The 23,864-nt window shown below is 33.6% G+C and overlaps 1 protein-coding gene across 1 annotated transcript; it reads right to left on the bottom strand.

The window, feature by feature from the left end:
• On the bottom strand, positions 1–23,712 carry HUB1 (histone mono-ubiquitination 1). The gene is made up of 19 exons (XM_047294562.2): positions 23,230–23,712; positions 22,001–22,162; positions 21,795–21,879; positions 17,217–17,444; positions 16,960–17,121; positions 14,038–14,231; positions 13,881–13,964; positions 13,638–13,757; positions 13,336–13,522; positions 13,088–13,248; positions 12,938–13,009; positions 12,543–12,619; positions 10,619–10,813; positions 8,129–8,201; positions 7,933–8,019; positions 5,390–5,527; positions 5,109–5,311; positions 4,862–5,027; positions 1–756 (listed from the first exon to the last, which is right to left on the bottom strand). The coding sequence occupies exons 1-19, from the start codon at positions 23,344–23,346 to the stop codon at positions 625–627; spliced, it is 2,643 nt and encodes an 880-aa protein (XP_047150518.1). The 5' UTR covers positions 23,347–23,712; the 3' UTR covers positions 1–624.
• Between the last annotated feature and the right edge of the window lie 152 nt (positions 23,713–23,864).

Genomic DNA, 23,864 nt, shown 5'->3' with positions numbered 1-23,864 from the left:
TAGAATAAATGGAGCTTTCATAACTTTCGACAACATCAATTACAACTATATTTTTGCACATCCACGATTACACAAATTACAGGCTGTTATAAACAAAATTGAACGACACATTAAAATCTAACATATGTACAGATCCCAGAGACCAAAATTCGTCCTTCTAAAAGAACTAGAGATGGAAGACATGTCGGTGCCAGCTTTGGAGTAAACTTCAAAGGAAATTTGGCATGATGGCCAATTCCAGATTTGGAATGATTTGAATTATTAATTGCACGGTATAAATACCAACCTTCATGACCTCTCCAAATGGCATTGGAAGATGTATTATGATAAATCTGCAATGAACAAATATTACGTTTCCTATGGCTCCAAGTTCTATCTATTAAAAATGATAAACTAAACACAATCCCATATTCAAAAGAAAAGCGCACAGGTGGTACTAGTAAGATCAAGTACCAGCAAAAAATAATCATTTTTGGTCCAAATGGAGACAGGCACTCATTGATCGCTGCCAATGTTCCTTATCTCGACAGTTGGGAATAAGTATACAATTGAACCTCCTAGGTATGCATACACCAAAACAACACCGGCCTCTTTTCAACATGCGGGACAGAACCATGTTTCTAGTTACAAATAAACAGACTTCACATCATTAACCCCAAAGCTTGTAGCACACTGCGGACACTTCCGATGCCTACTCCCAGCAACTTTCTGGATACATGAGAAGCAGAACAAGTGGTAGCATTTTGTAATTACCACCTGAAAAAAAAAGGACAAATAAGCTTTTCACCCCAAAAAGGAAGATTTGGTTTTCTTTTAGATCTTAATTTTTGTAAACAATAGAGCATTATAACCAGTACATGAAAATGAGAAACAAATCTGTAATAAGCTTCTCCCATACGCTAATTTATTTAACTAATATATAACATCCTAATTTAAGCCTATTGCTGAAGCTTATTTTATCTAATTTTTCCAAAAGCTGGTTTCAGCTTAAAACTTATGAGAAATTTATTTAGTTTTACCTTCTTATTTACTTTTCCTATTTAGAGAAATTTAGCCAAACATAGCCTATATTCAACAGTAATGAATGCAGCAAATCGTCGCATAGACATGGAAAAAAATAAAGTAATTAGCTTATGCTCTAGGGTGTCAAGTAAATACATTGAATAACATTTCAAATTGATTACAATGAATGGATCAAAATTTGTTAGAATGGTATTAAAAATAGGAAGTAGTTGTATTGGTAAACTGCTATATGCTGTACCTGAAGTGTACCTAGCTTTGTAACTAGGAATCTAGGTTGATATAATCATTGTATCAAAATTCTACCAATATATATGAGAACACATGAGAGGAGTGTTCAAACTCACTCAAGTATAGTCTCTTTTTATTTACCTCAAACCGAAAACCACTTATGATCCATTAAAAAACTATTTGTTTGTAATATTTTTACCCGAAGATTTCTACGATTTGACCAAATAAGACAGCGTTTATAGGGTATGAAATTCTCAAATAACTCAGAACCAAGTCACTGTCTAACCTTATGAAGTGGGTCCCTAAACTATTTGAGCATTTCTAAATAAGTTCATTTACTTTAGCAAGGATTAAGATTCTTCTACTTTAACAAAACCCTGGAAAAGGAGCCTGGTTGAAAATGATAATAAGCTTAGGAACTCAACTATAAATTTTAAAAGTATGGAACCTATTTAATCATTTCCAAACAGTTCAGACAGATTACTCGGAGCCTATTTTCTTGTCTTCTTTCTAATTAATGACTATTCATCAGACAACGAAAGATTAAGGAAGTTCGAACTTTGAAATAAACTGATTTCGTAACTGGTGAGCTTTATTTCATTGAATGACTTCAACATCCTTACAGTCTAACATCAATTACCCATTTTGAATTAGAGTTCATTTAGTTATGGTTGATTATAATACCCATGAGAAGGGAAGGGGTCCACTTATTACCAAAGTATTACCTAACTTATTCACTTTAAAAACTTTATATGAACATTGCATTTCATCAAAGTTGAATAAAAGGCCTTAGTATGTAAAATGAAATTTACCAGGAAGAAGTACTACACATGAATCTGAGAATACATGATCCTAAAGATTTAATATAGCACTTCCCAAAAAATGAGTACTTTCCCAACAACCAATATAATATTGAAAGGAGAATTCTCATTAGTCGACAAACTTACAGGTAAAAATTTCAGAAACAGCAGGGTATTTACTTTGGCATTTAAAATAGCTACTTTGACATGGAAAAATCTTAATATGTTTTTTGTCAACACCAAACTCATACTTTTTGGTAGATAAGCTTCTAAAGATCCATGTATTTGGTTGGAACAGAATGCATGCTTGCATCTATGTGCCAGCCTCGCCCCTAACCTCTTATTAGATAGAACTATACCCACAGCCTCCCTTGATGCTCACTTATTGCTATATACGAGGAGCACTTGCCACCAACATATAGAATGAGAAGTTGTCAGCATTATTTTCTTTACTTTCCCAGTGAGATTTGGTCATCTCGGCTTTATGTGGTAAGTCATCCTCATCCTATTTATAATTTCTATTTTTCTTTCCTATTCTTAGAAATTTGGATTAGGATCTATGTCAATCCTTTAAAACTGATTCCTACTCAAGTTTGTATAGGTTCTATTTGAGCTAAGTCAATGTGAAACAAGCCCTCCAAAGAGGCCACAACAGAGGCATGACAAGAGTGACTGGAATTCCAACACCAGTCAATTTTCCTTTTTCCATAAAACAAAAATAAAATATATTTATTTATTATAAAAATTGAAACTCCATTTATGGTCTTATACCTGGTCCCAAGCTCAGATAAAGGAGGAGTCGTGTTGGTCATTCAACACCCAATTTAAAACTCACCAATCTAGCATGCAAGCATTTCCTAGGATCGTGAATGTGGGATTTCAAAGAAAAACAAAATGTCGGAGTAGAAATGAGACTACCAACACAGGATATGTAGCCATACAACAAAACATGGGATTTGAAATGATTGTTTACATAAAAGATATCGGTGTACTACCAACTGAAAAAGGATAGTATAAAATCAATTATGGTAGATACTTACAAAGAGGGCCAAAAGGACAAGGAAACTGGAGAAAGTGGTCAAGATGGATTTCACCTGGTGGGACGTGGCTTTATGGTTCGTCTTCAATAAAAACTATCACTACTAGTATTGTTTTAAGGTCAGGTCAGAAATGAAAGAAAGAAATCCAACACTGTTAGGTTCCTTTATTCAAGGAAACCAAACGGTGGCTTCTCTTCTCACTCACACACTCAACAGCAGAAAGAAACTGTGTGTATATGTATTTTTATTTACTCTGTAATGTGTAAAAAGAAAAATACAAGTATAGATCAACCCCAAGGAAGCCTCCCTTCCTCCACTGGCCAAGAGGTCCAGTCTAAACCAAAACAAAATATTTCCTAACCTCTCTCTCTCTATTTTGTTTGTTTATTTATACTCTCTCTCTTCTGACAAACTAGCCTCTCTCCTCTAACAGACTAATCCTCCCTTCCCGCCTCTAACTTTCTCTCCTTTTATTCCTCCTCACATATACCTTTAATTGTCTAACAAACACAAACTCGTATAGCTCCAAAATTTAATTCAGAAACATCACTATTCTTTCCCAGCTATATTAGGAAAGGATCACCTTCAGCATTATTTCTTCTTTAGCAAGACCAAGCATAGCCACACACCTTTTGTTACGTACATGAGTACGTAAACTAACCAAATACAACCTTTCACGCTCTCTCACATGTAACAGAACAATAAACGAATGATATTGGATAAATGAATCTCTTTTATTGATGGTAATATCTGAATAAACAAGGGTAAACAATAATTGAGAGCATAACCTCCTTCAATTACTTTGAGAGCATAACCTCCCTCACAAGACAATAATGTTTGTCACAAAACTCAATAATCAAAAGCATACCTATAACCCTAGACTCTAACTTTATTTATACTAATTATTTCTCGCACATCTCTTATTAAATATTTCCCTAGAATATATCTACATTTAATATAAATATTCCTATATTTAATATAAATATCTCTCTATATATTATCGTAGCATATATCCTTAATTATAAATATCTTATATTGAATATTTTCCTGAATATATATTTATTTACTCTAATTAACTTATACGGAAATTCTCTCTACTTCCCACCGTTTGGCCTGGTCACTTCCTGTTGTCTACCGTTCGGCCTAACCTCTCCATGCCTTCTACCGTTCGGCCTTTACGGTCAATACCGTTCGGCCTCACTTCCCTCCTACCTTTCTTCTCCTTCTCATTACCTCCCACCTTATACCCTAACACCTTTGGAGGCTTATAGTTTCATAATTTAAACTGAAAAACATTTATATTTCAGAAAAATCACTTTTAAATTTTTTATCATGTCGTTAAAAGTTTTATAAAAAGATTAGAAAAGTGGAAACTAAAAAAATACATCAAACTTCTGGTTATTTTAATGTCACAACAAAATACAACCTATGCTTTTCAGAAAATCCATAAAATTAAAATCACTTTTTGTACAATCTTAAAATCACTGCTTCTAAAAGCTTAAATGTGGTCTTAACACATTAGATATGAAGCTACAACAAATCCCTTCCCCCCCCCCCCCCCCCCCTCTCCTTCCCCAAAACTCCAGAATCAGCTTGACCATCATAACTACAAGGTGCTTCCAATGAGTTTTAGACCGATGCCATACAATACACAATTTATAGAACACTTTCGTGTTTATCTCTCTCCATTATTATAATAAGCAATAAATGCACCAAAAGACAGACAGGCAGACACAGAATGCTGTAAAAATAACATGTCCTTAAAAATACCTCTTTTGCCCTATCTTGACAGATACTGCACTTGATAATTTCCCTGTACTCTTCAAGTTCTTGTTGAAGCTTTTCAGTTATTGAAGATCCCTCATTCTGTTCTTTAAGGCGTGAAAACTTTCTCCTAGCGACCTCCAAATCCTCCTCAGTTCTTTTCTTGGCAAACCTTAGTAATAAAAAGACAAGCTTACAACAAAAGTGTGCAGAAAACATTTGACAAAAATTGTATACATGACAGACTAAATACCTTTCTTTCTCAAGTTCTACTCGTAACTCCATACGTGTCACCCTATTACTACCAATTTTTGATTGCAATTCGACCACTGTATCCCTAATCTGTTGAGTTTGTCTTCTAATATCAGACAGCCTTCTTTGTGTATTTTCTGAAGTGACAGAACATTGAAGCTTATCCTCTGCAAGTCTTTGAAGCTCATCCGAACAAAACTTCAACTGCACCAAGTAAGGATCAGTAAAATTCCAAAGTCAAATCTGAAGTGCAATTTAAGAATTAAAGAAAGACCCAGCTACCTGTTCTTCAATTCTTGAAGCTTTAATATCATATAAATTCAGGGATGTGTTCGCTTGCTGCATATCTTGTTCAATTACCCGCTTTTCCATGAGCAAAGAATCCTGCTTCTGCCTTGCCCTTACACCCTCCAAAACAAGCTGCACCAATGAGACAATGAATAAAAAATCCAAGTGACAAACATAATTATATTAACATATGATTGGTCTTCAGGAATATTAGAAAATACTCAATGCAAAGTAGAAATTTTGGGAAAAAAAATCAAAGTTGTGTTACATACTCTTAAGAAAGTGGAATTTAAATTTGATTCAACCTCAAATAATTTAATAATTCGAGGTTTGTATTTATCTATATATTATAATTTGATTTTATGTTTAGTTGATGTGAGCTCTTCAACTAATACAAAACCCTTTGAACGAAAGGTATTTATAACATATTTTGACAATATTGTTTTAGAAAATCAAGTTTTATCTGCTGTAAGGAAAAGTCATATATAGGGTACAGAAAAGCTGGTTATTGGTTGTCTTTTTAAAAAGCCTATGTAGGAGAAGGTTCTCCTAAGATTGAACATTTCCTCTTTCCTCCTGTTGTATAATACGAGTATAATGCATTCATATCCTACCTCATCTCACAACTTCAACCATCTTGCCTTCTCTCCGAAAAAAGAACTTCCACAACACCAAACAGAACACAGAAATTGCATAACAAAGGGGCTGAACAACTACAAGAAGTGTTAGAATGACTGTTTGAATACAAAGCTATAAATTCTCTAAAGAGCTACTCTACTGGAAAAAAGGTAATGCTTCCAGAAGAAAAGCTCTCAAAAGCACTTACAGCTTGTATCCAAAGGTCCTTAGAATACAAGGGAAAGATAGTTATGACAGCCTTCTATCAACGGTCAATAGCCAGATGTCAAATGTTGTCCGAAGTGTTGTTAGTTAGAAATGAGTTATGACAGATGTCGCTAACTATTTCAGTCATGGTAATCAAAATTGTGATCAACTTGTAAACTCCTAGTCTGAGTTTACGTTCCCACAGTCTTGAACACAGTTAACTCAACTAAAATTGTGAGTTTAGAGCTGATTCAGCAAGCTCAATTGGACATCAGAAAAAAGCCAAAAAGGACATGACTTTGTTTGTTTCTAAGTCACAATATATGCAAAAAACCACAGCTAGGTCATGCTTCATTGGTTATCTCTTGCAAGTTCTTGTCCGTTTTGGGTGTTGATGTTGCATTCTCCTATTGCATGACAGGTCTCTGCCTTGGGGTCTTTCTCAGCTCTGCACCACCCTCCCATTTCCTTTTGCTTCTCCATTTCATAGACAGGGCCAGTGCAAGCTACAAATTAGTGGGTTGGGTCATATTAGGGTTATAGTTTTCTTTTACTCCTCTCCTGCTATTTTGTACTGTTAGAACTTAGTTTTAAGTCCAAAAACTTTTCTTTGTGCATACTATATAATATAATGACAAATATTTAAAAATAGTATAGAATATGATCAACTAACAATAATATTACAGTAAAAATATAAAATGTTATTCATAACATCATATAATATTGATTATCATGTTACTTGTAAGTATTTTAATATAATTTTATTCAAAGTAAACTCTCACAAGTTTACAATGCTTGTACTCTGTAGTTTGACAATCTTGGTTTCAGTAGCTTGCTCAGCAATCTGAGAGTAGCAACTTCTCTGACGTAACATTCAAAATAGTTAATGAAATAATATTTTTCTCTTAGAAATTATATTCTCCCTTTCTCTTTCCAACTCTTAACATGTTAATAGCTACATATAAACAATACTTTGAGTGCGGAAGTTGATATATGATATCATAAATACTAAAAAGTACAGTACATGTGAGAAGATATATTGTTTATTAATATGAAAACATAATGTTTCGAAAATGAATTGTGTGAAAATATACCACATTCATTTAAGTCATTAAATCAAAGATATAAACAATTTAATTTTGATACTAAAACATTCACCAAACTCGAAATATTAGACAGCACTCCATTTAGACAAAACAAAGGGTCATATCTAAAATATAAATAAAATGAATGCACTTCATGGCTTAAAAAGAAAAGTCTTGTCTGGCACTAAAGCTGCATTACATATACACACACATTCATACATCCATACATACATACACATACACAGGACCATGAGTATACTGAGAAAAGAAAGAACAGACTGTGCCTATCGATGACAGCAGGCTACAGACATTAGCTGAGGGGGAATTAATTTCAGGGAAAGCTCCGGAAAACAACAACTGGTATATCAAGTGAGTATCAAAAGTTAAAAAATATAAAAGTAAGACTAAATAAAGGCAAAGCAAATGACAGATGCGGAACAGCCAGAATACAACATTATCAACATATTAGCTCTAACTTCTTCTAAACCCAGCCAATACCCATCCAAGAATGCAAGTTATTGTGAAATACAGAGGAACTTGTTAATATGCAGATCACAAACACATCAGAGAAAAACTGTCACTTTAAAAGTAAACTATGAAGATGTAACTGATTTCAAGACAAACTACCTTAATATTGTAATCATCTCTTTCAGTAATTTGCTGCAGCAGATGTTGGTTTTGAGTTTGCATGTCATCATATGCTTGTCCAATACTCTGCACCGCAACAGATCAAGAACACATTCAGAGTCAGAAACAATTACAAAAGAGAGTAATTAGTCAACTATGTCATTATGCATCAAAGAATTCCATCCCATTAAGATACCTCTATTTCAGACAAGTAGTTCTCATTTTGTTTGTTCTTAGACTTCAAGATATCAGACAGATCACACATTTTCCTGAAATAGAAAACAATATGGACAAATAGAGTAAACCATCAACTAAATAATACAGCAAAATTAAGGAAATACAGTTGCACACAGATGAAAGACAAAAACCTTCAGCTGTTTTCATTGAAATATAGATAAACTTACACGCTGTTGAAAAAGCACAAACAAATTCATCAAATAACAGAGAAAATAAAAAATAGAATTTCAAATTCAAAGGATACAAACATCACCAGGTACATACCAACATGAAAGAACTATATTTTTCACATAGAAAAAATCATGAGAATTAACAAAAGCAAATTTGATAAAAGTACTTTAAGAATATAATGAAGTTAAGAAGTGGACTTTAAGTCTAACACAACTCTACAAAACCGGCTTATAAGATGAGATTTGCACTCATGTATGTGCTGTAAATTGATCTTCTTTTTAGTCGACATGAAACTTCCAACACACACCCCCTCATGCCAAGGTACATAAATCTCATGTGTGAGATTAGACATTAATGAATGGTCCAATAACGGTCCGATGACAGCTGGAATGATATGTCCAACAAACAAAGTCGCTTCCTTAACCTGTCTTGCCATTCTTCCTCAGATAATTTTCTGAAAGGAGCACCTCTTTATCTTTGTTGGAAGTACTAGTAGGCAGAGAATTTCCTCCTTCTTGGTAAAATCTTCGAGTGACTATATATTGTTTGTATCCAGTAGGGTTGTGACTAATACCTTGCGTTCCTCCTTTGGAAGTGATTCTAATTTTATCCTCCACCATTTGAGCTTTAGACATCAATTCAGCAAGATTGCTAGTTCATAAAGTTTATCCCTCCTCCTATAAACAATTCCAAACCTATCTGTATTCTTCTATACTCCTTGTTTTCCGCAATGATGTCAACTGCTTGAATACACTTCCCTAACCCAAACCTCCATATCTTTCAATCAATTCTTTCTTCAAATCCTCCCAAGTTAATTCATCATAATCATTTAATAGTGCATTGAAGAAATGGATCGTGGCCCCCTCCATGCACAATTGAGCAAGATTCACCAAACTGGTTTCTTGGACTCTAAAATAGATTTCACCGATAGTCTGAATTCATTCAGCAACTCTCCTTCTAAGGACTTCAAGCCACTTTCACCACTAGATGACTCCTTCTTAGCCCCAACAGAGTTCTCTCCCTCCACGTGAGGGATTTTCTCCCAGCTAAGAGTCATCAATTTCACTAACTTTGTGTGGTTTATTACAGCTTCCTTATGCATTGTCTCTATCGCTGATTGATTTTGGAGTGCTAGGATTCGTATCTCCTCCATGACAGCTCTCATTTGTTCTAATTCTCCTTCAACCATCTCAACCCTAGCATCCATGAATATTGTATTTTCTGGTTCCCCTGTTTTCAGCTTACTTCCCTTTTTCTTTGGTGGCATTCAAAGACACAAAGGGATCCGGCATGTCAAACCAAATGATACAAACCTACGCCTTAAAAGCTTAGAAGAAAAAGAAAGGAATGAAATGAACACTGATGTATGTATTATTCTGTCAACAAAAACATGAAATAGAAGGATAACAAATCTCACCCAGAGCTACACTCCTCTCTCTAGAGCAACACAAACAGGTCCTCTCCTCTCTCAATCAAAATCCAATCCTCCTCAACTCTCAGCAAAACCGAATACAAATAGAATCTCTCTATTCCCCTCCACAATTTCTCTCTCCTCTAACTTCCTGACAACTCAGCTATTGAATTCTTCTTTATTCCGTATACTTTTCCCCAACGTGTCTTGGTACCTTCCTAGGCTATTGGTCGAGTAAGCCCACTCATTCTTTGAGCCTCATCACTCTAACATAATCCCACATGCTAAGAACTGAAAATTACATCTAACTCAATCCTACAAAAGTGGCTTGATAAAGAGAGGTTTACATTCATTTATTATATTTTGTCCATATCTCTAATTAATGAAGGATCTCCAACAAAACTAATAAAAAACATGAGTAAGAAAAAACAATTGAGAGCAACCACTGGAAGAGGGAGGGAAAAAATAAAGACAAATTGTAACTTTAGTAAGAAAATGTCACCTTTTATTTTTTATAAACAAAACCAAGCAACCAAAAAGAAAGAAGACCAAAAGAACATCTTACCATTCACGAAACCTTAATGCAATCAGAAATAAATTGCAATATTGAGATAAGATGATCTCTACATTTATGTTTTTGCAATTCCACTTGCAACTCTTCTGATAGACTGTTAGCTAGTGTGTAGTTGCTGACTCAGAAGTGAGTCATACAGCTTATTAGCTACTATATAATTCTTTGCACTGTCACTTTTATCATAATTTCACAGTTCATTTTATCCCTGTTATGTTTTCTCTGATATCTAGTATGGCAAAAATAGACTCAACAATACATCCTACAGTAAGTATATGTGAGAAGGATAGACCAACCTTTTAGAATCTTCTAATTTCTGTCTCATGTCCGCAATCTCAGCTTCACCAGCAGCCAGCTTCTGTTGTGATCTGGCCTCTGCTTCATTGGCTTTCTTAACTCGAAGTTCCAAGTTGTGCTCATCGAGTGATGATTTTAAACTTTGAACATGTGCCCATGCTCTATATTCTGCTTCCCGTGCATCCATGATATCCCTACAGACACAGATCTCCGTTAGTATTCTACAATTTTTGTTTCATGTGTTGGGGAACTAGCATGGCAAAATGTCATTAGTTCAACAAAATGCCAACCATTTTAAAATTTGTCCTTTAGTTTTCAAAATTTATTATCTTAAAATCTTATAGATGAATTTCAATACAAAGAAATCATAGTTTTGAAAGTCATGCATCAATTGGGTTCAAGACTATTATGTAAAACAAGATGTTACATAACAATACATGTTGTAAACATATAACAAATAAAATAGAGACTAAAATATCATTAACACTAAACAATCTCACTAAAGTTGGAGCTTGAATCACAATTGTGCCCAACTTCATGCAGACATGGTTAACTATGCTCTCATTATGTGGCTTAGTAAAAGTATCAGCAGGAAGTTCCTAGGTTGTGAAGTGACTTAAAGTAAGAAAAGCTTGTTGACTATTTTCCTAAATCAAAAATGAAAATTAGGTTGTGGCAATTTGAACCTTTTGATAATTTTGAGCTAACATTACAATTTCAAAATTACCAGCCCTTGCTAAGAGACATGGTGAAACCAATGGATAACAACCTTGGAAGGACTACACCACAAAAATGCCCACATTGATCATTGGAATATTGTGATTCCCATTCCCAGATATGTAAAAGGGAACCCAAGACAAGGATCGTTGTATGAGAAAAAGGGATGTACTCAGGTTGAAGGGTATTGTGATGCAAATTGAGCTAGTTGTCCAATTGATAGAAGATCTACCACAAAGTATTGTGTATTCCTTGGAGGGAACCTTGTATCTTGGAAACGTAAAAAACAAAGATCTATGGCTCTAGCTACATGTAAACTAGTGTGGATTAAACAACTCCTTCAAGAGTTGAAATTTTGTGAAAATGAGCATATGAAGTTATATTTTAACAACCAAGCAGCCCTTCACATTATCTCCAATCCAGTGTTTCATGAGAGAACAAAGCATATAGAAATTGATTGTTAGTTTGTTAGAGAGAAGCTACTATCTAAGGATCTTATTACTTAGTTTATCAGCTCTAGTGAACAACTTGCAGATATTCTAACTAAATCTCTTAGGGGGCCTAGAATTCCAAGCTTAGAGCATATGATCCATATGCTCCAACTTGAGGGAGAGTATTGAAATGTAGTGTTTTTGTTTTATTATTATTCATGTATGGGAACCCAACTTTAGGGTTAGGGTTTAGGGCAATGCCTTGACCCTTTGTATTCTGCCTCTTTGTACTCTATATATACAGTAGTAAAAGTGTAACAGTGTAAGAATTTATTCACTGTTTTTACTTCACTAAATTTCTTCAAGGGTGTGTATTAAAAAATGGTCATTCCACTATAGCAGTTTCATGGTCATCATGTCCAAGTCTGCTATCAGGAGTTGATAAAACTATGCTGCTAACTTTTCTTCTAAACTCCAATAAAAAGAAATTTTATCTTTTTTCCACAATTCTTTTGTTCCCAAATTTCAGAATAATGCTGCAGTTTTATGGGCATCAAGTCCACACTGCTATTCAGGACTGATAAAAACTATACTTGTACCGTTTTTTTCTAATGTACAATAAAAAGAAATTGTAACTTGCTTCAAAATTCCTTTCTTCATAAACATTTGTCTAGAAAGTTTCTTCAAATGTAAAAACCTATTCAGAAAGAAAAATATGTAAACTAGAACAATTCAGAACATCAAATGAATTCAAGATCCTGATTGAAACTCGAACCTTGAATCAATGGACTCGCGTCTAAACATTTCTAACATCAACTTCAGGTCCTGTTCGCTTTCTCTCAAATCTTGAAACTGCATCAAAAGCAAAGCAATGTTTCTAACATGAAAGAAAATAGAGAATTAGGAAATCAACTCTATCTGCCTGCATAACATTTATAAGACTTGGCATGCAACAAATTCATTAAATGTATTCTTCTTAAGTCAGAAGTGACAATTGAAATACATCTTACAAATTAATTAAATTAATAATCCCTATATACTATCCCAGTAAATTAAATGTCAATAATACAGAGAATACCAAATAATGTTTTTGATACAACATATAGAGACAACCACAAATAAGCACACTAATGCATCATGGCTTAAGTTTTTGAGTCAAATACAACATACCACACCAAGCAGCCTCTCTATCTCAGCAAGTTGACTTGCAGACCTAACAGAAAATGCATCACATTCTTTTACCTGTTATTTAAAAACAAATCTTCAGCACCTGTGAACTCATGCTATCAAAATGTGCAGTTCACGTAAACAAATACTAACCTTCCTGTCAAGAATACTAGAAACAGACTGCACATTTGCACGCAATGAATGGATATCTGAAGCTGATTCTTTATATTTTCTTAGTTGGCTTTGCATAGACCCCATTTCCTCAGGAAATGAAGAAACCAGAGATTTGAATTCAGCAATAATCTGTTTCCTTCCTGAACTCGAACCAAAGGCAGCACAAATTATAAAACCAAAGAGTAACAAGATGGCGTGCCTTAAACAAGGGGAAGGTGGATCCAAACCTGGTTCTCTTGCTTCTTCTTTCAGCTTATTTTCAATCATATTTCCTTCCTCTATCTTTTTCTGTATCTCAGAGTGTAGATGAGCCACTCTAAAATCTGAAACTGTCACAGATCTTTGAAAAATATCTGCTAAATCATTTTTAATGTACCACTCCCGCTCCCTCCAAGTAAGATTATCCTTCTCAACCTACAAAAAAATAACAAAAAATTGGTTTGGAAGGAGAGCCTCATAATCAGTATTTTATTCTAGCAAAAAGGGTAAGAATCAAGATGCATAACTGAAACTACCGACCAGTTACAACCTGTAGTTTCTCATATAAGGCCTGATACTCCAGAACATCTGATTTTGACTTTTCTATCTGATCTCTAACCAATTGGTAAGCATGGGATGAAGTAATACACTTGAAATTCTTCAAAGTGTTCTGATCCAAACATTCAGCACCAAAAATTATAGCAGTAAAAAGAAAAAAAAATGCACATACACACATTTTTTGATACAAATACTAGTTAAAATACTGGACTACAGAGCACGAAGGGAAACAAACCTGTAGATCACACAACTGCTGCAATATTCTTATTCTTTCCTCATGAAGACTTTTCAGTTCAATTAATCGAGTAGAACTTTGGTCCTGAGAAACTCAACAATTAAGGTACTATATTCTACAAAATCAGAAACTAAATCAAAGAATTCAAGAACTATACCAATAGCTCCTTCAAAGTAGATTCCATATCTTGTAAGTCCTTTTGCTTATCTCTGATCTTATCACTAGGAATGTGTGTACTTCCAACATTTAAGACTGGGAGAACTGCCCCTTTTGCAGCATCTCTCTCAGCCTTAAGAGTTGCAAGTTTGTGATTGCTTTCTTCTAATTCTGCAACAGCACTAGCCAGTTCCCCTGAGTAAATCAATAACAGTAGAAGAAATAAATTTTTTATCACATTCCAACCTTCAAAAAATAAAATAAGTGACTACTAGAAACATATTTGGTTTCTCTTTTCCTCAACCTTTTTGAGACAAAACAATAGAATATAAATGTTAAAAGTTCAAATCCTGTTCAATACAGCAAAGTTATATACACTCCATCAGTTGCAAGCATTGGAGATCTCACATCAACTAAAGTTATGACTACATAATAGTACATAAGTGAATACAAATCTCATCTTCCAAGTGAATTTTGTAAGGTTAAGTTACACACAAATCCATAAGATTATCAAAGCATATCCAAACAAGGTTTGTTGAACCTATCATGTAGCCGACTAATAGGTCCCCAACAAATATATGGTCCTACACTCAAGATAACTAGTCCTTGACATCCCATAAGGTGCACAGATCTTACAACAACTAGAGAAATGGTTAAATTAAAGTATATAAGTGAGTGCAAACTTCAGTTTGCAAGCCAGTCTTTTAGTTTTGAGTTAGACCTAAATCCACTATCTAAGAGCAACAAAAGTGTTTCTGAGAAATAATGAGAACAAGCAAAAAGTAGATCAACCAAACTATACAAGAACAGCAAAGTCGAGAAAATATCAAATCAAAACATTATATTAATTGTGTAGAGCCAACATTAAATAGCAAATATAACTTTACAAGACAATAAGTACAAAACTCCTAAAATATATAGAGAACAACATAATTTAACAATACGTGCAGCTCAAATCATGATTTTTTTATACCATTAGTTGTAATAAAATAGTCAAGTGAATAATGTCTAGTTATCCAACTTATATCTTAAGTCAGTTGCCATCCAACTCAACCACACCTAAACTACTACATGGTCTATGGGCTTTGCATTTAACCATAACATACATCTAATACTGACAACCTTTCATGACTCCGTGATGATAATGCTCAAAAGGCCTGGAAGAGCTTATAACAAGGGGTTTGCAACTGAAAAGGGGGATCAATTTTCACCTATGATAATCACGCATGGCCAAATGGATTTCTTCATGGATCTAGGTTAGGATTGCAGCACTTCAGTGAAACAAATCTCTGTCAATTCTACAGATAACAATTCAATTCTACAAAACTTATACCATAAATTTTTATTCAGTACCAAATTCCATAAAAAGAACAAATCCACATATTCAATTTTGTAAGGAATAAAATGTCCTTCAAATTTCTATCTTAAACAATGTTCATGTTAGAATGCTTTATATCATCTTCTATTGATGTAATTGCATTTCAGAAACGGTGATTGTTTTGACATTTTTGGTTTTATTAGGATATTTACCCTATTTATCATGATTATATTGTGTCAAGGGTTACCCTATTTATCATGATTATATTGTGTCAAGGGTTACCCTATTTATCATGATTATATTGTGTCTAGGGTTACCCTATTATCATGATTATATTGTATCTAGGGTTATCTTAATTATCATGTACTCTTGTATCAATTTATTCTTATAAATAGAAGATTACGAGAGGGATCGATCAAGCCTTCAAGAATTATTTTACAGTTTCAATCTCAAGTATATACATGGAGCAACCTGTTGGATCTATTGCTAGGGGGAGTCTGAGTTAGTTTGTAACTTATATCGTTCACTCTATGGCTAGAAACAATCACCTCAAGCTTGATTTAGTAAATTCAGTCATGTTGGGCAGCATTTTTATTGAAACAAGGTGAAGCATATCATTTAGTGTTTTATGGTCATTCTTCCTGGTGTCTCAAACCAAAGATCATTCAAACCAAAGATCATGGTGTCTCAAATACTTCCTAGACATTGAAGTGGCTCAATCAAAAAGATGGTATTGTGACTTCGGAAAGGAAATATAAATTAGATATCTTGAAAGAAATAGGAATGATTGATTGTAGACCTATGGATAGTCCTATGAATCTAAATAAAAACGGAAGAATAAAGTGAGCCCTTCTCATATCCAAAGAATTATAGAAGACTTGTGGAAAAACCTATTTATTTCACTATAGGCCAGGTCTAACTTTTGCAATTAGTGTGGCTAGTCAGTTTAGAAAAGTTCCTCATACTGATAACTGGAATATTGTCGTTCAGATACATCAAGAGGACTCCAAGATAAAAACTAGATAAAGGAAAGACCTAAATATCTAGATACTGAGATGTTAGAAGTCCCACAATTAGATTTTTTTTCATTGGAGGGAATATTATTTCTTGGAAAAGCAAGAAACGGAATTGAAAAACAAAAGAACAACTCAATAATTGATACAGACATTACATTTCTGAAATCTTTCTAGTTTTCTTCATTAAACTAGGACAACATACCCAGCCCTGAAATTGAGATACAAAAGAACTCGAGTACGACCCAACAATCATTCTAATCAGGGAGAGGGGGCAACTAGACACCAAAAAATGCTATGAATACTCAAACAAGCAGAACACAACCTGTGAAACACGTAAATGACCAGAGGAGGACTGGACAAATACACAGATCCCATGACCCGGAAGTCTTACTTGGCAACACATTTTATCCCAAAAAATCGAGATTTTTGTTGTGATACAGCACAGGCAGTTTTCTAAAAAGCATAACTAGTTGTGATACTGAAATTTCTGTGATTTCAACATAATTTTCTCAGTTGATACAAGTCACTTCAAGACTCCATAGTTCACAGTCGGGATACAATGCAAAAAAACACAGTAAAGACAATTTACCTTTCAGTCTTTCAAGGTCAGCTTTATTTTTTGCATCATTATCTCGCTGAATTTGGAATTCACTTGATAAAGACTTGTGCTTTGAATGCAGTTCGCTGAATTCCAATCTCAAGTTTTTAACTTTCACATCTAGATCAGAGGACAATTTCTGCCTACAAAAAACTATAAACAAGCAGTTTAACCAGAAAGACAGAGACTTCTCTGGCAGAATAACCCTAACATCCAACAATCATATACAACAAGCACTCGCATCTTACCATCCACAGGAAGCTTTTTCAGTGATGCAGTATGCAATCCATCCATCAGAACCCAAACATTATTAACAGCTGTTGCCATATTTTTTAAAATACTTCTAGCTTTTTCAGTAATAACTTTTTGATGTTCTTCAGTCTGGTTTGCAAAGTTATACGCAGTTGCACATTCAGTTGCACCAGTTTGCATTAGACGGTTAAGAAACACATCCTGAACAGTAGATGGACCACCATCTGGCAAACATATCAAAGGATCCTCATCAGTAAACACACTTTCCCAAAGCTCAGACTAATAAAGTTTCTGATATAATATCAAAAAAATCAAGTAATTTAAAGATAGGTTATACAATCCCCAGAAACAGGGGTAGCACCAACACCATACATTGAAAATAATTCAAACTTCAAGGTAGTCTTGAAGAAAAATAGACATATTATTGCATATTTAAAAGACAAATATAAAAACCAGAAGAAGGAAAACCAAATACCATTCCAGACCAATAGTTCCAAGTACTCCGTATATTAAAGAAATATGCAGCCCATTAAAATTTGAAATACAATAGCAACAAGATCCTTATCCCACTCAAGTAAATTGATCTAATCTGTAGTGCATTATAGAATACAGAATTTTGTTTAAAATTTCTACAACACTACAAGTTGGTAATATGCCAATGGCAAACAATTACACACACATAAATACACTTGCTAAATAATTTCCCAAACCTAGAAAGAATATAAGCTAGTGAGAAGGACATCATACACAATGAATAACAAGTCATTCTTAACATTAAATAGGAAAGTCAACACAATGTAAGAATCAGCTGGATAAACAAAGCATTGTACTTTAAATAAAGAACACAATTTTCTTTTAAACCTGGCAGTTGGTTTGGAACCCTCACTTACCCCGGACTCTCACCCTTCTCCTGTTAGTCAGGATCACCAAGAGCATAGTTGTTTTCAAAGACAGGAAATGCGAACAAATGGTAAAAATCTATTGACATAAACAGATATATGGAAGCACATCATACTAAGGCTTTGTTTGGCCGGAAGAAATGGAATGTTATTTAGGATTTAATCTTGCAATCAAAGGACCCACAAAGCACTCATAGTCTGAAACACATTCCTCCTAGTAGAATTGATATTTCATTATATTACCAAGCATGACCAACTAAATTTATAAAGTTGTAAAAACTATACAAATTTATGACATGTCTATAGAACCATTTATAGAAGATTGCTATAATGGATATTGTCCTAAAAGGTTTAGATACTAAATTTTAATATATTTCACTTTTGGCAATGTTTTAACACAACTAGTCATTTGATAAATGTACACCATTATTGAATATAAAATATTAAATCAGGGAGTAAAATATATTTTTGCTCAGAAAATATGATTTAATAATTAATACTGCTACGTTTTTTTCTCAGTCATTACATCTGATAAAAATAGTAATTTTGTATCAAACCAAGACAAAGACTCCATATAAATAATTTTAATATTTTTCACTGAAACCTAAAAGACAGATGAAGAGGAATTCTATCTCAAAATTCATAGTTTCAGACAATGTCATCAACATCTCGCAAACTGGCACGATCTTGCAAGTATGGGAAACCTAAGCAAGAAAACACATCATCATTGTCCACTGTTGTTGTCCATCACAACTAACCCATCATCACAACACTTACATTGTTGTCGTTGCCACTTGCATCACCATCAAGATGGTTTCTGTAACCATCTCCAAATCTTGCATCACCATTGCTAGCACTGCCTTCCTTCACTATTGTCAATCTATCTTCACAGACAGTGACCAACTATTGGGGGTGCATCAGTCTTCATTTTGCTTTGGCCATTCAAAGATTTCCCTCTCAGATAATTCTTATTTTGTTATTATAGTAAAATATAACAATCTAACATATATTCCTTCTCAATATTTATGATTTATTACTAATTATTTTCCTTGTCTATGTCATTTCTAACTTATTTACATGTCTAAATATCATTTTTCCTATAAGCACAACTCTTACTAGTCAAGTTACAATCCTCAAGTTATGATCTTTTATCCCTCCTGATCCTCTTATGTCCTTGAAATCAACATATATTTATACCATTTTTTATTTTACAATTTTTTATGTGGTAAAAGAAACTATATGGAAAAAATATATATGTTAACATTAATTATCTTTAAAACAAAATCTAAAATGACAACTACTTATTCAATTTTTCACCTAATCTGAAATAAAATCACTTTCTAATAATACTTTTTATTTTAATTTAAAACAAATATCATCACTAAAAAGTTTAAACACTAGAAATTATTAACGTTAAAAATCATATAAAACTGAAGAAAGATTTCTTTACATAAATTAATTTTTCTTTGCTTCTACTTTTATCATCAGATCTGAAAAGATATTTTTTCCACTTTTCTATCACATTAGTCTAATCTTAAAAAATCTGTAACTAATGCAAGATTAAAAATTCATTCTGTAACTTTCAAATTTTATTTATTTTAATTGTTTTTAAATAATTTAAAAAATAGAATGAACTCAAAAAGAAATGCAATTAAAACATTAGAAGAAAAAAGGTACATGAATTGTGACAAAGGTACAGTACCATAATAAAGGACCGCGGAAACTCTACTCTTCAAATGAGGGTGGGGGAGTAGCATTTCCATTCTAAAAAGTTAACAATTATTCCTCCAGAAAATATTAAATCCAGATTATTTTTCCTAATATGTCCCCTAAATTTAAGAATGCTGCTAGGTAACATTCTATAAACTTGACTACTCAAATAAAAATTCACATTCATATTATATATTGTATATCAACATGGAAGGAAAATATTTAAGCTTTTATTTTATTTTCCCAATTAAAAGCATTTATTTGAGTTACATCAATTAGATCTCCTGTACTAAATTGAATTGATTCTCACACACCAAACCAAAACATGTTTTCTATGTAACTTAGATTTTATTAACTCCTAACTGAGAATCTAGGCTACTTTTCTATGGATGGAATATACAGGTCAGAGGTTGGCACAAGAGTAGGTTATAAATCAAAGTGACTAAAAACACAGAATTGATAGCAAGTGCATTGACATACAATGTCTTTTGAGAACATACTTTCTTTCAAAATTTAAACATAAAACAGTGACCTAGTAAGACCTAAATGGTGGGCAAACTATGTTCCCTGTAGTCAAGCCATAAGGAGGGCAAAAGTTACATGTTTAAAACGAAGCTTCTAGTTCTCTAAAACATTTAAAACTAAGTTGTTGGCCACAGTAAGGTTCCAATGGGATCTCTAAAATAAGAGCTACAAACCACTGAGAGCTAGAATTAGCTTTTACCATCAGTGGTGTTATCAGGTTGGATTGTTTTGCTCCTAGAAATATCATACCCTCCCCTCAAAATGCTAAGATAAAAGTTTTGGGCGAAATTTAAATCAAAGAAAGGTAATCCAAACAAGCACAAGGCATTCAAATGCTCTTAAAAGAATGATCAATCACATGACCTTTAGTGATACATGAAGGAAAGAAACTACAAACACAACCAGTGACAACTTAAACGGTTGGTTAGCCTATAAATGATTACTCTAGTTTGTTTCTATCTTTAACACAAAAGTAATGCATACATGATAGTGTATATGATGTATAAGCTCGATTGTAAGTAGAATAGACCTGTGAGTAGATCTAAGCTACACGTCAGTTAGTGTTACAATAGCTGTTACGTTTATTGCAACAGCTGTCAGTTTGTTAGATCCAGAACTCTAATTTAAGTAAACCTAGGAGACACCTAGTGATAATTTACTTGGTTTTTTGGGAAGGTAAGCCACAATTGATCCCTCTAGTTTATCTCTATGTTTAACTCAAAAGCAGTGAATACATGAAAGTGTATATGACATATACGTTCAATTGTAAATAGAATACACCTGAGTGGTTAAGAGCTACTCGTTAGTGTGATGACAGATATTGAGTTTGTTGCAACACAGCTGTCAGTTTGTTAGATCTAGAACTCTAACAAAAGACTATAAATACCATTTCACAATCACAAATTACATAATAAAAACCATTCAATTCTTACCCTTTATATATACTATGTTGTGCGACAACGCATGAGATGTACATTGGCCATTCGAACAAAGAAAAACTCCAAAAAAATTAACTTTTTTAAGCCTTCTGCCATAAATTTACATCAATGTGGCAAGGAAAGTATTATTTTTACAACACACTTATGAAAGACCAAAACTAAAAATCACAAAAAAGATTACATTAAATGTTTGTATATACACCCCACAGACAAAGTATTGGTTTCTGTAGTATGATTTGGTCTTTCATTAATCAGTTCACTTAACATTTATAGAATATACATAGGAAGAACTAGATCGCAATAAATCTTCCTTAAAATATATAAACTGAAACTTTGGGAGTAAGTTTCCAATCCTTTCCACCAAGAAGAAAAATTATGGATCAGATGTTATTTGAACAAGACGAATTATTTTACTGTTAATACATGCAATTAAACAAACAGTTAAATCAGTCTTGCAACAAGACACAAAAAGTAATAGCAATGGGCGGGCAAATGATCTCACCTTCCATGATTGATACAAATCTATAATTTGATTTGCCACTTGACTCTCTCATATGTTCAGAACACAACTCCAAATCATTGACCATCTGCAAAAGGATGGAAAATACCCAATAAGCCATAAGTCATCATACAAACCAAAGATAAATAATTATGTAACCATGTAATATAACAGTGACCTATGAGCTAAAAGAAATGGGAGCCAATTACCTGCTCCCAAGATTTCTTGACCACTGCTAAAGTGGGATCATATGACTTTTGCCTCTCCTTCAGTTGAGTAAACCTATTGTCGAGAGCTGCATACTCTAACTTCTGAGTTTCTAACTTTTGGGTAAGCTTTTGATTTTGATACTGAAGTACAACAATGTCAAGCTGAAACATAAGAGAATAAACAGTGATACAGTTTATTAGCTCAGTTTTTATGGTGTATCAGTAAACGAAATGCATATTATGTAGTAGATAAATGACTTATACCGCTATTAAACTAAAGTCCCATATGGTGAAAAAGGGTAACAATGTCCAATGAAGATATGGAATCTACAGTCATTGTATAAGCATTAATTTTTGAAAAAATGAAACTAAATCACCATTTTCCTGTATAGGCATAAAATTATCTTCCTTAATTGCCTGCCTGTGCATGGCAAATCAAAGAATCAAACCAATTTAGTAAAAGAACTTGCAGCGTTTAAACCAGTATACGTACTACCTCCCAAATAAAGAGTAACAGGATAAATCATCACCTCCCACACAACAACATAATTTTCATCCCCAGTTCAAAGTTTGAAAAGGGATTGTTATGAGCAAAGCAAAATGCAACCATAAAAACATATGAATTATATCCAAAGAATCCCAAAGCAAGAAACATATATTGAAACTTGTCAGAGCAATACTTTTGCAGGTGTTCAAAGCCTGATATATTATGAAACCAAAAAAAAAAAAAAACAATTTAGCACAATAAAGTTAAAAACGCATTGCATAAAGTTATAACCTTTACTGCACTCACTAACAACAACAAAATATCATCGATTACAGAAATTACACAAAATAGTAAAATATATTGATAAGAGTAATGCAAAAATTACACCGGACATTTGCTTAAATCTCCAGGTTCAGATCAACAGCGACGACAACTAAGTCGTACCTCACTAGGTGGGTAAGCTAAATAGATCAAAAGAAAGCATTGTTTTCCATTGAATCAAGGTTCAGACTATTTCAAAGCAAGCGTTCAATTTCGGTACAAACATATGCATGTTATGTACTTTCAATCAAAGCATGAGAGTAGACTAAACACTATTTGAGTTCATAAAAAGGAACAAAAATGCTAACCACTCAAAACCAATGACATGTTTCGGATGAGAAATTGGATATTTGAAACACAAGCTTCAGATATAGAGGAAAAAATAAATAAACCATCGGGGAAAAAAAAAACAAAGTGGCACCTTTTTGTCTTCAGAAACAGGCAAGAAGGGTAGCTTCTTGGCAGTAGCAGTTGCAGGTGTTGGGGACAAGGAGCTAAAGTGACGTCGTTTTCGGTCTGAGTCACTCATACTCCCCATTGAAACCAGACACACAAACCCTAGAATCCACCCACTTTACTCACATCACAAAATTTCAAATTCATTTGTCACAAAAACATAATCCACAAGGTGCCCCACTGACCCCTAAACAAAATCACAAACTTTAATTTGAGAATAATCAATCCCTCAAAACCCTAATTCAAACCCCACTTAGTGAACATGAAAAACAAAAGGGAAATTAAAAAAAAAAAATTTCTCCGCGCTATCTATCTACTTCGAGGCCCTATCGATAGGAACAAAACCTAGAATTTAAATATGTGAGTGTTGTGCTCTCTCCCTCTTACAGCGTTTTGCATAGCTGTTTTCGCTCTTTCTCTGGATTGAAAGCCAAGGAGGGGAAGAGGAATGATTTGTATTTTTCTTCAATCAAAATGGTTGTAATGTAATATGGAGAAGTTTATGAGGGTATTTTCGTAATATTAGCATTCACGCCGTTTGTGACGCGTTTATGTAAGTTTCTGAATAAATGATAAAAATATTTAAAATAGATATATAAT

This window comes from Vigna umbellata, chromosome 5 (genome assembly GCF_029865625.1).
Source record: "Vigna umbellata cultivar VRB3 chromosome 5, Vumbellata_1.0, whole genome shotgun sequence".
NCBI lineage: Eukaryota > Viridiplantae > Streptophyta > Magnoliopsida > Fabales > Fabaceae > Vigna > Vigna umbellata.
Note: the sequence above shows the minus strand (reverse complement) of the source record. Positions and strands in the feature narration are given on the sequence as shown.